General features: G+C 37.7%; 1 protein-coding gene across 6 annotated transcripts in view; it reads left to right on the top strand.

Moving 5' to 3' along the window:
• Positions 1 to 9,923, top strand: part of LOC138765025 (synaptotagmin-B) — a 228,141-nt gene extending 218,218 nt beyond the window's left edge. For all 6 annotated transcript variants that reach the window (XM_069941654.1, XM_069941659.1, XM_069941655.1 and 3 more), the window contains one exon: positions 7,863 to 9,923. In XM_069941654.1, the coding sequence (XP_069797755.1) occupies positions 7,863 to 8,069 (207 nt within the window). In that variant the 3' untranslated portion in view covers positions 8,070 to 9,923. The remainder of the gene's footprint in view (positions 1 to 7,862) is intronic.
• The last annotated feature ends 6,514 nt before the right edge of the window (positions 9,924 to 16,437 follow it).

Raw genomic sequence — 16,437 nt, 5'->3', positions numbered from 1 at the left:
AGGCAATCAATTTCCATAGAACAAAGGAAAAAAATCCATTAATATACCTTTTTCCGAGGGTAGCAGAGTGAAGAGGGCACGGCCTGGGTGGTGGAGGGACTTTGAGGATAGCGGCTGCTTTTTTAAGACATCACCTCATGTAGATGTCTTCGATGGAGTGAAGTCTGGTGTCTGAGATGTTGCAGAGCGAGTTAACAACCCTCTGGAGTTTATTCTTGTCCTGACACTTGACACCTCCATACCAGGCAATGATGCAACCAGCCAGAGTCCTCTCCATGGTACACCTGTAGACATTTTTTAGAGTCTTTGGTAACATACTGAATCTCCTCAGATACCTCACAAAGTATAGCTTCTGGTGAGCCTCATTTCTTGAGGAGCCAAGTTTGAAATCAAGTAACATGGATATAACATGTAATTAGATAATCAAAAGTATTTCTGTCAGAACTTCACTTTGGGGTACCTTCCTGTTAAATCAGGATAAAATACTCACCCAAGTTCCTAATCTTGGTTTCTTGCAGATATTGTTGTGTTCGGAACCGACCAGTTCTCTCATTATAATTCTAGTTCCACTTCAAAAAACTTCACTGGCATTAACTTTACCTTGAATCCATCTTAATAAGGCAACAGTATGAGGATCTTGGCCAATATGTTAGCAGTGTTAGTATACCCTGATTCATTTGGGTGAGAATAGGCAACATCGTATAGCCAAGTAGACAGGCAAAGAACCAGGAAGCCATGTGGGCAAAGGAAATAAACAAAACATGAGATTAAATAACAGAACTTTAGTAGGCCAACTGAGAAAAAGGCCGAGAGATCCAGGACAGAAATTACTAAGAAATGGTCAAAATGTTAACTTGTAGATATTGTAGGATAAAACATTAAGGTCAATATATGCCAGGCTGTTGGAATGTTTTAGGTAAGGAAGGAAATTAATTCTGGAGCAGATCAGGGGTCATTGGACAAAGATCTTTGGCTTGGCTTCGCGGACGAAGATTTATGGAGGGGGTAAAAAGTCCACGTCAGCTGCAGGCTCGTTTGTGGCTGACAAGTCCGATGCGGGACAGGCAGACACGATTGCAGCGGTGGACAAAGATCACTGAGGGGACTTTCACATAGAAAATCAGGAGATGGAAATAATGGAGAATTGAGCTGATTGGTGAGGGGTCACTCTGGGAAGTAATTGATGGAGAATGGGATGAGGCTGAGGGAGTAGTGTGATCCTAGTTCTGGGAATGATAGTCAGGATGGGGAAACAATTGGGAGCTACAAAGATACCAGCAGCAAGTGGGAATATGGCAAAGCTGGGTGGAATGATCACAAATAAGAATCACCTCAAGAATAACCAATCTGAAAGAGGGATGCTTTAGACTCCACAGGCTGTGCAAGGGCTCAGTAACACAGTTTCTTGCAGATGATGTTGAAGGGAATGTTATGTCCCACTTACATCACTGAAGTCTCCATGCAACTTTGTTTCACAAGGCACAGAGAAACCAAAACAAAAACTTTGAGATGATCTGCTAATGCATTAAGTAGCCAATCAAAATCACCAATCAGATTTTGGGAAAAAACTATTTCATGATAAAGAATGGTGATTAGCATAGATAAGTCTCTGTAAGCAGAGACCTCCTCGAATTCTTACAGTGAGGGAGGGGGAGGGTCTCTCAGACAGAACTTTTTGCCCCTGATGAATAACAACTTTTAATAATTTTTTATGTCAATCTAATCAAGAAAATATATCAAAGATTAAGCAAATAATAATACTGCACAAGCTGCAATTTTCCAATACAGTCACTTCCAATTGTATTCACTTTAAGGTTCATCCAACCTCTAAGCACTAGCTTTGTAGAAAACTACAATCTTGTAGTAATATTTGGTTGCTAATTTTAATTCTTTTGAGTTGTGTTGTTCTAATAGCAGTTAACTTCCTCGCAGCGGGATATCATGCCTAATATATAATTTAAAATTGTAAACATGTGATTAATGAATTCCACATTAAGTTGATGGAACTCTTCTGTTAAACGCATTTTGCAACCTCAAAAATAATGCTCCAAATGAGCAAGACACCATCTGCTGAGCATAACATGTCTGAGAGTATTTGGCAATGATTAACCTTTTTAAAACTTTTACTTTATATTTCTGGCATAATTTTCTTAATGCATTTGTTTCAGAACAATAAACTTTCATTTGCAATATTGATTTTAATCAAAAGATTGATTCTTGAATTACATTTTAGAAGATGGAAGAACTCAGCGGATCAGGCAGCATCCATGGTTAGAAATGATCAGTCAACATTTTGGGTCGAGTGCCTCTACCCTGAGTAAAGCGTTGACTGACTATTTGTCTCTATGGATACTGCTTGGCCCATTGAGTTCCACCAGTAGCATAAGGTTTGTTCAAGATTCCATCATCTACAGTTTTGGCATTCCTCCAAATTCATTGGCAGGAATAGATTAAACAAAACATTAGCAATCTACTCTTCCCCTTTCCCCTCCCTCCAGTTCCCCTTTCATTGTTTCTACTCACTTTTAACCAGTGGTTCGCAACCTTTTATTCCACTTAAGTAATCCCTTACTAACCATAGAGTACCAATTGCTTACTTTAAACCAAGGATCTCCAAAGTGGTTGATATCGACCTCTGTGGAGGGGGGGGGGGGAGTGGGTCAGTGGGACGATCTAAGGGGTCAATAAATGCCAGGGGGTGAAAAGGGGGTCAATAAATGTTGGGGGGGGGAGTGGGTCAGTGGGACAATCTAAGGGGTCAATAAATGCCAGGGGGTGAAAAGGGGGTCAACTGAAATTTTGTGGTGGAAAGCAGAGGTGTTTCTCCCGACAGCCTACCATCAGCCCCAACACTGATCCCACCTCCCCATGCACCCCCCCCCCCACCGGACAACCCACCACCAACCCCCAACGACAGATGGCGGTGATACTAGTGAGCCACTCAGCGACAATAATAACTATTGCCATTTTCACCCTAATTTCAACTTTGCATATAAAGCCTGGGGAATAGTTTTGAGATTTGTTTTGTTTGGGGGGGAAAGAGAGTCTTGTATGTTATTAAATACAGTTGTCATTTGCCACCTCTGAAGATTATTGATTGTTTCCATGTGTCAAGATAGTAAATGGTCGAGTGTTTGCCCTAAAGAACAGTCTGAGACAAACTGGTTCAAGATCTGCTTCACTTAAATTGTATTTGATCCATCTGTGACAACTAACTGTATTAGGTATGCTTGATAGGGTATTTACAAAATAATACAAGAATAATTAATGAGCTGCCTGTTTGTCACAGTGAGAAAAGTGGAAAAACCCTTTATAAAACTTACCCAAAGTATATATATTTTCGAAATTCATGGCAGGAACATCCAGCTGCTTTAGGCTCATTAAACACAGATGCTGTGAGGCTGATTGCTCATTACTTAATGTTGCAGGATTTTCTACGTGACTGATATCCCTCGGTTTCCACAGACTGATAAGTCCTTCTAAACTAATGCAATGCTACAATGAGAGTGTGGTAAAATACCATAGTCAACTTTTACAAAACAAACCTCAATACGCAATTGATCAAATCTAACTTGTTTCTCAATCTCTATTGTACATATTCAGATGGTAACATGATCAAGGGTCGATGATTTCAAACTGGGTAAAATATACAAAGAAGAATGTGGAAAATTATGTTTTACTCAGAGTGGTTTATAATCAAGAATTTACTCGCTGCAGGAATTTGGAAACGGAGTTCATCAGTTCTTTCAAAAGAGGAAGTGGATAGTTCATTCTGAGAGAAAAATTTATTAATCTTTGGCAAAAGAATGGGGAAAAATAAGACTGGTGCAGTTGCTCTTTTAGGAGCCAGGATATTTTCAATGAGTCAAATGGTCTCCTTCTCTCCATGGCCCCTCACCCAAAATAAAAATTCCAGGTGATATAATGCAAGGAATGCAAAACCAGAATCATGCCACACTTTTTTGTATATTTTTTCTCATGCTCTATTTTCTCATTTCCCTTTCTTCTATGTCAAGATGTTCTGAATTAAATTCCCAGGCTTTATATGTTTAAATGGACTGTCAAACATGGAAAACCCCAAACATACTGAGAGGTTTGGAATGTCATATCTGTCAGTTTCCTCTGGCTATATGAGAGTTTCATCATGTTCAAATTCCCCACAGTTTAGACCCGACACAAAATCCACAAACCCAATGAAGTCATTCAGGATTTTAGCACCATGAATAAAATAGAAGGGATGCTGAGTTTTTGTTTCTCGCAACAAATCATGGCTGATTAATTTAAAATTCCTTCTTTAAAATTATTGTAATAGTTTCTCAAACAGTGCACAGAAAGGAGCAGGGAGAAAGGATGGGTGAAGTAACAGATAGAGAGTAGACTTGGAATTAATGATTGACTGGAAATCAATAACTAGTCAGATGTCAGTGTTGAAAACTCATATACCTACATTTGATGACTTGGTTGAAGGGACTGAGTACACAGGAGGTATAATTGTTGATGACAGCAAGCTAGGTTAGCAAGTTTGGAGAAGGATGGAGCCTGCAACAAGATGTGTTAGGCAGAAGGTGGGCAAATGGAGCAAAATGAAAGGTTTTCCACTGAGAAAGAAAAACAAATAATTTTGATGGAGAGAAATCCAAAAGTATCTCTGCCCCAAGTGTGTGATACAAAAATAATTTCCATACAGGTACAATTTAAACCTTCCTTGCAAAAGACAAGAAATTTAAAACTGTGAAGTTCTGATAGCTTTGGTCTCCCAACTTAAGAAAGGAAAGGGTTTATTTGGTTGATTCCTGGAATAAAGGGGTTGACAAATAAAGAAAAGTTGAGTTGGTTAGGCATCTATTCATTACAGATCAGAAGAATAAGTGGTGATCATATGAAACATTTAAGATTCCGAGGAGGATTGACTGGTTTGATCTTGAGAGGATTAATTACTGAGTGGGGTATCCAGAATTTGGGTTTGTCAAGTCAAATTTATTGTCATCTGATTGTACAAGTACAACCCAATGAAGCAGCATTCTCTGGTCCTCGGTGGAAAACACACATAAGGACAAATAATACATATGCAGGACAAGTATTCAGATATGCAAATAAATATTGTTTCATGAATATGAGAGTCTCAGATGGTTAGTGTGACCAGTTCCTTTAGTTGTTCAGCCTTCTCACTGCCCATGGGAAGAAGTCTGTGGTGCTGGCTTTGATACTCCTGTATCTATTTCCCAGCAGGAGGAGCTAAAAGATTCACTGTGCAGGGTGGAAGGGGTCCTCAATGATTTTGCGTGCCCTCTTCAGATAACAATTGTGGTAGATCACGTCGATGGTGGGGGGAGACGGAGATTCCAGTGACCTCCTCTGCCACTCTTATGGTCCTGTGGTCCCTTTGGCCTTTCTAGTCTGTGCCAAACCACTTTTTTTTTTGCTTAGTCCTACTGACCTGCACCCAATCCATTGCCCTCCATACTACTCCTATCCATGTACATGTCCAATTTCTTCTTAAATGTTAAAATTAAGCCCAGATTCACCACTTCAGCTGACAGCTCATTCCTCACTCCCATCCCTCTCTGTGTAAAGAAGTTCCCCCTCATGTTCCCCTTAAACTTTTCCCCTTTCACCCTTAACCCATGTTCTCTGGTTTGTATCTCACCTACCCTCAGTGGAAAAAAGCCTTCCTATTACCCTGTCTATCCCCCTCATAATTTTAAATGCCCCGATCAAATCTATCCTCACTTGTCTTCGCTCCAGGGAATAAAGTCCTAATCTTTCCCTGTAACTCAGATCATAAAGTCTGGGCAACATTACCAGTAAATCTTCTCTGCACTTTTTCATCTTATTGGAACCTTTCCTGTAGTTGGGTGACCAAAACTGCACACAATACTCCAAATTTGGCCTCACCAATGTCTTGCACAACTTTACCAATAACATCCTATACTCAATACTTTGATTAATGAAGACCAAAAGCTCTCTTTACACCCCTATCCACCTGTGACACCACTTACAGGGAATTACTGTATGTATCTGTATTCCTTGATTCCTCTACACTTCTCATTTACTGTGTATCCATTTATTTGCAGCGTACAGTCATAGTTTCAGGATGAAGTTCAAGTTCAAATTTACTGTCAATTGTTTAAGTTGCCTTTTCACGTTTATTCTCACATCATTGGTACTGTGAGAAAGTTTGTTTGGCAAATGTCCAGCTAGTTAACCCATACATATTATGCCCATAAAACACAGTACAGAGCAAAGTTACAGAGAGCGATCAGGATTCATTTGGGAGTTATCATGGTGAGAAAGAACCAATTCTTGAATCTGGTGATGCATGACCCCACACTTGCGAATCTTCTTCCCAATGGGAAGAGGGAGTGACCAGGCAGTGAAGTTGAAGGGTGTTTTTTTGTGATGGTTTGAACTGTTTTTCTTGTAGTATTGGGTAGAGAATTTCCCATGTGAAGGGATAAGGGGATGGGGTTCTTTGAGGATGTGTCATTGAACTATCTCATGCATGCCAGCTCTTTGTGATCAGATGATGCCTCCATTGTTCATCCAAATATATTCTACTATTTCCTATCTGACCCTACAGCCATATTGTTTCCTTTGCCCAGGATAACATACCATTATTGTAATGTTCCTCCACTGGAATCTAAACATTATTATTCAATGCAAGGAATAATATCGCAGACTCCATGCACAGGGCAAATGACTCTTCAGCTCCGCATTGTATTGGCAGTGGCCGATACTGAGATTACACAGAGAACCATATTTTCTAATCTCCAACCTCCAAATCATTTTTTTTGCAGCTTCCTTTGAATTCAACACAATTGCAATACATTCTGTTTGCATAAGCATTTATGCCGAGCGAGACCCTGAAATTGACAATGCTTAATTTAAGGAAGAACTCTCAACTAAGCAGTAGTGTTGTGAGGGTCATACCATGTGATACAAGCTTACTTTTAAAGACATCCTGCACGTTTATAAATATTTAAGAATACCTGATAGACAGGAAAATTCAAAAGCTAAAAATTACTTTAAACAATTCAAGAAACAAAGATTTACTATTTTCAATAAATAAAAATGATTCTTAAAAGCTTTTAAATGTATAAAAGTGTTTCAATAATTTATTGTTAACTGCGCCAGCCACCCTAGTTCAAATTCAGCGGGGTCTGTAAGGACTTTGTATATTCTCTCGTGTCTCCATGGGTTTCCTCCGAGTGCTCCGGTTTTCTCCCTCCCTTTAAAATGTATGGGGGTTTTGGCTAATTTGGCATTTGGACAGCATGGGCTCATATGCTGGAAGAGCCTGTTACCATGCAGTAGGTCTAATTTTTTTTTAATGTACAAAGTTCAAAAAAAAAACTGTTCCTATTTTCTGGACTCAGAAATAGGTCAGGTATCTCTATTCAAATAAATCCTGAGCGACTTGGCAGTTGTAGAATTTATACTTCTTATTACCATTTTAAACAGTCTTTATACCTAATCAAAATGAAATCTTTTACCCAGGTAAATAAAGACATACAAATGGAACATTTGGTGTTTTCAGGTCTACAGCATTGCTCAATCCTGCTGTTGCTCCGTGACAATATTGCATCAGTTTCAGGTGCTGGTGAAGCTAGCTATACGGATATGCAGCAATTCTCTGCATCTGATCCAGTAGTTGCACCGTATCATCTGCTTTAATTCTGCACTAATGCTACAAGGAGCAATGCACAACTGATTTATAGGATTACATGTTTGCCCCTATTGCTTGACTGAGCTTAAGATTGGGGTTACAAAGTAATATTCTGAATATTTCTTTAGTTGTAATCCGCTACTGGCAACACACAATGATCTTGTGTCTCTTTTTTTTTTAAATTTTAAACATACAGAAAGTACAAGTTTGTGTCACAGTCTTGGACTACGACAAGATCGGAAAGAATGACGCCATTGGCAAGATATTTGTCGGCAGCAATGCCACGGGCACAGAGCTTCGACACTGGTCAGACATGCTGGCAAATCCCAGGAGGCCAATTGCACAGTGGCACTCTCTAAAACCAGAGGAGGAGGTCGACGTAGCCCTTGGTCTCAAAAAATGAAACCATTCTCACCTTTCCACAAACTTATCATTGATCAGATGCTATCAATACCTCAGTTATGGTCATTCTCCATTAACCCTTTGGTGGTTACCTAAGCACCTTTGCACCATGACAAATATATGCAAGTTTTATGTGTTTTGTATTCTTTTCTTCATTTTTAAGATTACCGTTACAAAAAAAGTTACAAATTTGTGTTTTGTACATCATAACATCAACAGTCAAACAATTTAGTTTTGCACAAATTCTTTAGTCAGCCATAAATGAAATATCTGTTCCAGAAGGTGCAAATCCAGTACTCAAAGGGTGGACACACCCTGGAAAACATTAACCACCATAATTCAGAATAAATAAATAAGCCATCTGAGCCTCCAAGTTGTATTCCAAATTTCTCAAAATGCTCCCTTCTACTTCCTGCAGATTTAGCTCGATTATAAAACACTTGTTGATAATGCATGATAATAATCTATTGTAAATAACAGCATGTTCAATGCAATATTTGTGTAGGTGTAAGTTGTCCATGGTTTACAATCACATGTATCTGCTGTATATTTTTTACGATGATGCTTGCATTTACATGATGTTAATAGACTAGAAGAGCTGCAGTGAAATCCATTCACTTGATTCACCACCACGACTGGTAGAGCACTGACATCGCATCATGGTATAAAGTGAACCCCTTAGTGTCTAACCAAATGGTGAAGACTTCCTTTCCAACCTTTTTGACCCTACTATTTGTGCAGTGGGGATGCTGCGGACACCTAGTCACCTCTGCCTGAAAGTATTAAAAGTTAAAAAAAAATTGGGTTAGGAAGAGCCTCACAAGATATATACCCTTTTATACCAAGGTAAAAGGGGTGAAGAAAAGTAACTGTAATTGCGGCATTTTGAGCTGAAATGCATCCCCGGCAATGAATAAAGTCCAAGCCAAAATAACAAAAATAAGTGGCTACTCCTGGAGAGATTTTAAAGGTTGATCTCTTTTATTAAACATCTACATCGTGCTAAGGGAAATTTGAATTGGCTTGACCTTCACGATGGATATAATTGTCAAACTAGGTCTGACTCCCTAAAAGGCATCTATAGCTCTGGCCACATCTGTTCCATTCAGATATAATTTCAGGCAATCAAATAAGGAGCACATTTACAGTAATTATATGCAGTTGAATGATCTTTGTTCAGAATCTAAACAGAAGTTGCCTACCTGAAAAATCTTATGTTATTTCCATGGTATCCACAGAGCCAATATGAAAATCATGTTCAATGCAATAGGAGTCTCATGCATCTAAAATCAAAAAGAAAAATAGATTGTGTGCTTATGGGTTCAAGTCAGATTTCAATGGATTTCATGGGGCATCGTGGAATTTGGAAGGAGGATCTTCTTCATCATAAATTAATTAGAAATAAAGGTTTAAGAGAAAATATTTGCATAATTTACAAGGCAAATTGCCATTCCATTTATTAGTTACATAATTGAGTCAAAACATTTTGGGCAGCCAGTTAACAGCTCATCGCCCAATCTCCTGCCCACCTGGCCCAATGTCTCCCTGATACGTGATGTTGGATTTTGCCAGTCCGTTGCTGTTGATCATTGTGTGCCCACTGTTTGGATAAGAACAATGACTGAAAGCAATGTAATATTAACATCAACACGCAAAGAATAAAATGCACTGATGTCTTTAAGATTTCAAGATGACTGAAGTTACCATGCATTGCAATTTTGATAGTCAAAATTGATGGTCTGTTTGTACAGTAACAAATCTTACTAATGAAACTGCCTAGAACTGAACTTTTTGATGGATTATTATATTACCTATTGCTTTAAAAAGATTGCAATCATTAAAGTTTTACTGTACAAAGACACATTAAATATTAATGTTCTTAAGCGTTATTTTGCCATTAGTCTGACTGCTTGGTAATTAAGCTGATGTTGAGTGAGGTGAACTTTATCTGGTTTTTACAAAATTAGGAAAGTAAATGTACACGACACTCCTCACTGTGATGCTCTGTTATGGAAGGATCAAATCTTTGTTCCATCTTGAGTGGTTTTTGCTGTTCTCCAGCAATGAGCGCAAGTTAAAATCTCCGTCCAGCATCTTCTTCCCACCGCCTGTACTTGCACTCCACTCACACTCCAGTATGCACTTCTGATTACCACAGGGCAGGGTTTGGGACGGTGATGTTTTTTTCCCCCAAATGAATTCCATAATCATCTCAGGCAAAAGTCCTGCCAAATAAATGAGAGAATGAAAGCATTACTCTGGGTGAAGATTTGATTCAAAATGTTCAGATACCTCAATGACTGGTAGGAAAGGTTTGATGCACATCATTGTTCCTGCATTATGATAATGGTACATTTCATCAGACTTCCTGAGGTAGGCAAGTAGGCAAATTACAGTGAAGTTGCTGTCAATTAGAGGAAATGCATGTGTCTTTGCATTCATTTGTAATAAGGTGAATTTGGTGGAATTGAAAGCTATTTGTGGGCTACTGAACAGATTTCTAAATTCTTATGAAATTTAGATTAACCATGATTTCAATGTGGATGGAATTGGCTATCATTTTTTCAAATCATTAATGATACATTTTCATACACAATGTCTTCAAGTACACCTGGGATACTTGCGTGTAAATTCTTGAACAAGTACATTTTAGGTAACTCCATTTATTGTCATAGAAAATATATCATTGGTTTTGAAGGATTTTCCCGTAGCTATATGGATTGAGCTTAAAAGTTTCCTTGCAGATATTGGTCAAAGAATGGAATTAATGCTTCAACTTTGTGAAAGCTTTGATTGTTGGATCAAAGTTTGAAGCTATATGCTTCATAAGGGCCAAAGTTCTTGCCATTTCATAAAGCTGCCAAGTTATCAATAATGACTTGATTTGAATGGACTTCACTCCTTAACAATGGAGAACTGAAGCCATCCTAAACCAATGACATTTTACCGAAAATTTAAAAAATGCAAATGATGGAAACCTAAAATAAAAACAGAAAATATTGGAAATACTCACCAGTTCATGGCTCATTTGTGGAAAGAGAAACAGAGCTGACATTCCAGATCAAAGAACATGTATATTAAGTCATGAAGCACTAAAATGAGACTTCTGATAGACTGTCCAAAGTATATTATCAATAAACCACTTTATTATTGCACATTATCCTCATTTGTAAAATATGTGCCATCTTGAGTTATGCAGTTTAACTGGAACTACTTAAAAGCATCTAATTAATAATTGGTTCTCAGTCATTTATCCTAATGCTTGATCTATCATTTCCAATATTCTCCATTTTTTTTATTTCGGATTTCCAGTATCTGCAGTTATTTTAACTTCAAATTTCTTAGCCCAAAATATCAAATGGACATTCTTCAAGGTGCTATTTACACGATTCCCAGCATCTTCAACAATTTGTTTCAATGCTTCAAAAGAAATTCAGCTTTTAAACGATTAGGTAAAGACACAAAAGTGCTGGAGAAACTCAGCATGTCCCGTAGCATCTATGACCTGCAGTTATGGTGCTGTGGAGTTTTTCCAACACTGCTATGCATTAACTGCAACTTCCTTCTTCTATCTTAGGCTATTAGGTCATGTCATTTTGTTACAGATTTAACAGTGCACTCAGTTTTAGTTCTGATTTTTTAAAATTCTGAACATAACTAGAATGATATTCTCTTTTTTAATGTTGTTCTCTTGACATGGGACTCAGAGGCAATGACAGGAAGGTGCAGTTCCATGCCACTTGGAAACATCGTTGGGTGAAGCGTCTATACTTACATCTTGAATATGCAGGAGATTCATGTGCCTGCTCGCTGCACGAAAGATGCAGAGGGATGATCACTGTAGAATGCAGTGGCTGCGTTAATCCAGTGGATAGGGCAACACAATGGTACTCAGGAAAATGGGAAATAAATCACCAACTCCCTGTGAGATGTGATGATGATTTAAGCGGTGGCCGATATATTTTTTTTAAATAAAAGAAAAATCAATTTATCACTGACTTCTAAAGATCAAAATTAAATAGCTGGTAGGAAGACCAAATCTACTAATGTTTATTTGTCATTCCTTTGTGGGTAAAATGGCCCTCCAGTAGATAGAAAACGTATAAATCTTCATTGGAATGTAATTCTTTGGATGAAATTACAGTTTGCGTTCATCATATGCTGCTATGTAGAGCCAACTATGCATTTTGCAGCTTTTGGATACAAGGTTGTTTTTAAACATTTAGAATGGTCAAGGCACTAATTTTGCTGTTATTAATTATTTATCTAATGTTACCATTAGATGAGATAGATGAAAGGTCCATCCAATTGGATGTTAAGCAAAATATTTTTAAATTGTATTTAACAGTATATAATAACATATCCAAAAATGTATATTATGTTTATGAAAGAATGGCACATGTACATCAAGATACAAGTCATTTGCCATTACAGACCTTTGGCATTTCAAGTTAGAAACTCAGGTCATAAAATTTAAAATTTGATTTAAATTCTCTTCTGAAAATCATCCAGCCCTTATGTTTTTGGAAGAATAGGTTAGGAGCTTTAGCAGGTGACAATTATGGTTTAATGTAATATTTATCGGTGAAGAAATTTTCCATTTTGTGACTCTCTTTCTGTGTTGAGCTCTGGTTAAATTTGATAGTAAACTTGATATTTCTTTCCATAAGATTTCCTTCCCCAGCTAGATCACTTCTTTATAAATATGAAATGACATTTTGCAGAGGATGGTGCAATTTAGTTATTGTTCCCAACTCTGCGCTACCAAAATAATCACTATTCTTCAAGTGTGAAACTTGGGTTCCCTTCTATCATTTCTTTTATTTGATTTGTGTGTGGGTGAAAAATTATTTTTGGCAACTCTGGGGAACTATCAAGATCTCTTAGAACATCTGTGAGAAGACAGACTTTGACAATATTTTCCACAGGCAAATAAATATTGGCAACCCAGTGAGCCAAGCCTCTTAGATTGGATCTTTGAACATCATTCACTTATTAACTTGATACCTCTGAAAGTCAAACTAAAAATGTGGATATTATCCTGAGGTACAATGCTCATTGAAGTATCAGAATGAACCATACCTATAATAACCTATTCAAGTTGAAGTACTGGCAAATAGATCTGAAAAATTTGTAGTCCATTCTTATAGAGTCATAGTGTCATACACCTTGGAGACGGCCCCTCAGTCCAACTTGTCCATGCTGACCAAGTTGGCAATCTAGGCTAGTCCCATTTGCCTGCATTTGGTCCCTATCCATTTAAATCCTTCCTTTCCATAGATGTGTCCACATGTTGTGGAAATGTATCAAAACCAATGGAAGACAGAATTATTAAATTCAAAAGAATATTAGCTGCAAAGAAGAGTTTTATACAGGGGCACATACATTGCATTCCAAGAAATCAGGATTGACATGTCTTCAAAGCAACAATACATGAATTTAAGATGCATATTGAGTTCTGTCAGTTGATCTCAAAACATTGCGCATTGAGCAGGAAAGCTCTATATTCACATCCTGAAAATAGTAGTCAGTTGCTAGAAACTGCAATATGGAACCAAGTACATTCGTATGTTGAGCTGCCTGTCCGTGCAATATACCGTATATGTGAGTCATTGTGTCATAAATAAGTGTACTTTGTCTTTTTTACAAAAAAACACCTGCTTGTTCTGTCTGGAGAATGCAGCTGTACTGTCTTTCATTTTGATGAAATTTTGTACATTTTCTTTCTACTTTGTGTGAAAACGTTTACTGTGTAGTTTGAAATTACATAAGGGAATGTAAACCAGAGTCCATTAAAAATCCCATAACTCACTGACTGGGTGTTGAGTTTTGCTGGGCTGTGGAATCTATGAAATTTGGAAAACTGTCTGTAAAGTGAAATAGCTTTTATTAAAAATCACATTGAGCCCTCTCTACCCTTTCTGCCCAGGAAATCCTGATAGGTAAAGATCAATATATATTTTAGGGTGCATCAGTCAACAAGCATGGGATCCAAAATCATTCACTTCAAAATTATTTATCATTGGTATATTAGAGAAGACATCATTTGAGTCTACTTCCCAGAACTATTCTCATGTCTGTAAGGACATGGACTTACTTAAACATACATAAAATGCATGCCAACCATCATAATTATACATGCATGCACGCAGAATTTTAGCAGCTTCATCCTGACATCCAGGTCTTCCTCTCCACAGATTAACCGTGTTAATGATCTTCACTGAGAAAGTACAATATTTCAGATCAAGTACTTCAAGATAGTGGATAATGTGATGATACTTGTCCATTTGACTCAGCTTCATATTGGGTTGCCCACCAAACAACTGAAACTTCCACTCTTCATTGAAATTCTTGTAAAGATCCTCAGTTGTGAGACTGGGCATGGGAAATCAGTCTACTTAGGAACAGTAATGATAAGGTTCTCATATATACAATTCAATAAAAGTGCACATTTTGTTTTTGTGTGTCAGGCATCATTTCTTGATCTGCAGCCAGCTATAGCAATCTGCTTTACCATACAGCAACTTTGAACAGTCAAGCTGACCAGTTGAAAATGATACATTTATTTATACATTCTTACATTATCAGCGCATATGTGCCATACTGATTCAGTGCAACTTTGATAAAGCTTCCATTTTAGAAAAATGATAATGGAAAATTAGTGAACTCAGTAAATTGTCCTTTGTTCTGTCCACAAGTTATTTGAAAAGATCCATAGTTTAACTTCAGATTTGCTCAAATCACTTATTAGGAGGATTATTTTGCTTCTTATTCTCCTCCTACAGAACTTTCATTTATAAAGTTAACCTGTTACACACTTAAATCAAATTCTCAAGAAACAGAAAATGACTTCATGGAATAGCCACTTCAATAAAAAGTATCAAGCCATTAGTCAGATAAATGATACCAAACTATCTGATGAGTGTTTTGAGCATCTTCTGCTTTGATTTCAGATTTCTAGAACCTGCAGATTTTATTTATTTCAAAATAATACCAGCCTTTAACACACTCACATGACTTCACGTTTTTATACCTGATGGATAATATCAGAATACAATTGCCTTTAAACTATTCAATGTATCTACCATGGAGTGACCTTTCAGGACAGAAGCTAAGATTTATTTAGGAGCAAGATAGGGAGGATAAACATTTACTAAAAGTATTATACAGGAAAAACATGACAGTGAAAGACAATAAATATTCTCAGGTCAATTTATTAAATGGATATATTTTGGTGAGTGAAAACACAGCACTGCGAACAATGAGAATGACATACAGATTGGGGGTGTGGCATGATGGGAGACATGGGAAGATACCTCTCCCGGCAGAACTTTTCAAAGCTGACCAAAAAGGGTTTTTCTTAGAATAAAATAACACTAAGATTTGTTGGAACTATTATAAACATTACTGGAAGTTATCATGAGGAAACAAAAGACTGGGGAAAAAAAAAGACTTTGAAACAAGCAGCAACTACTGAAGAACTTGGGCCTACCTTGCAAACGGAGCCTGTGGAGTCTATTCCTCGTCCACCGAAGTCGATGAGGCAGCTGCCGCCTAGCGTTCAGGTAACTCCGACGCTGTCCCCTTGGAGCCTCGAGGAAAATGGCGCTGGAGCTCAGAGACTTCCTCCTCCTGAGTCCCAGGAGCAGCTGCATGAGCGCAGAACTCAGCACATGCGCACTGCGTAGGGTTCGATTCTCGCTGTTGGGGAAAGGGGTGTGACTATTCCCAGCCCCGCAGTGCTGGACTGTTGAGGGAAAGGCCTAGATCCCGCAGACAGATGGAGTTGCCATCTGTGTCGACAGAGGAGGAGGAAGAAGACATTGTTGGGGTAGCTGAAGAAGAGGAAATTTTTCCAATGACTGAAGAAGAAGAAGAAGAAGAAGAAGAAGAAGAAACAACAATCATTTATCAGGGTAGGCCCTTAGCTAAGACTGGTCAATATACTGAGAGTAAAACTGGGCCTGCCATTTATGCAGACCCATCAAGTCATTTTAACTAAACGAATGCAAACTTTATCAACTCAAATAAATCAAGGTTTTTCATCTATGAAGGAACAGTTTAATAGTTTGGAGGATGAAATGTCAACTATTAAGACTGATGTGCCAAAATGTGCAAAGCTGGTGGATAAAATGCAAATTAAATTTTGGAAAATTAAAGAGGAGTTTCAGGATAGCTCTGAAGAAGTGGTACAATGTAAAGATACAGTTATTAAGATGGAGGATTCCTTTAAAGCTTGGGAAGTACAAAGAAATTATTTATTAAAGAAAATTGATGTTTTGGAAAATCAGATTCATAGAAATAATGTTAAGATTGTCGACTTACTGGAAGAATTTGAAGGTTCAGATTTTTTCAGAATTGGATTCCTG

This window comes from Narcine bancroftii, chromosome 5 (assembly GCF_036971445.1).
Source record: "Narcine bancroftii isolate sNarBan1 chromosome 5, sNarBan1.hap1, whole genome shotgun sequence".
In the NCBI taxonomy this organism is placed as follows: domain Eukaryota; kingdom Metazoa; phylum Chordata; class Chondrichthyes; order Torpediniformes; family Narcinidae; genus Narcine; species Narcine bancroftii.
Note: the sequence above shows the minus strand (reverse complement) of the source record. Positions and strands in the feature narration are given on the sequence as shown.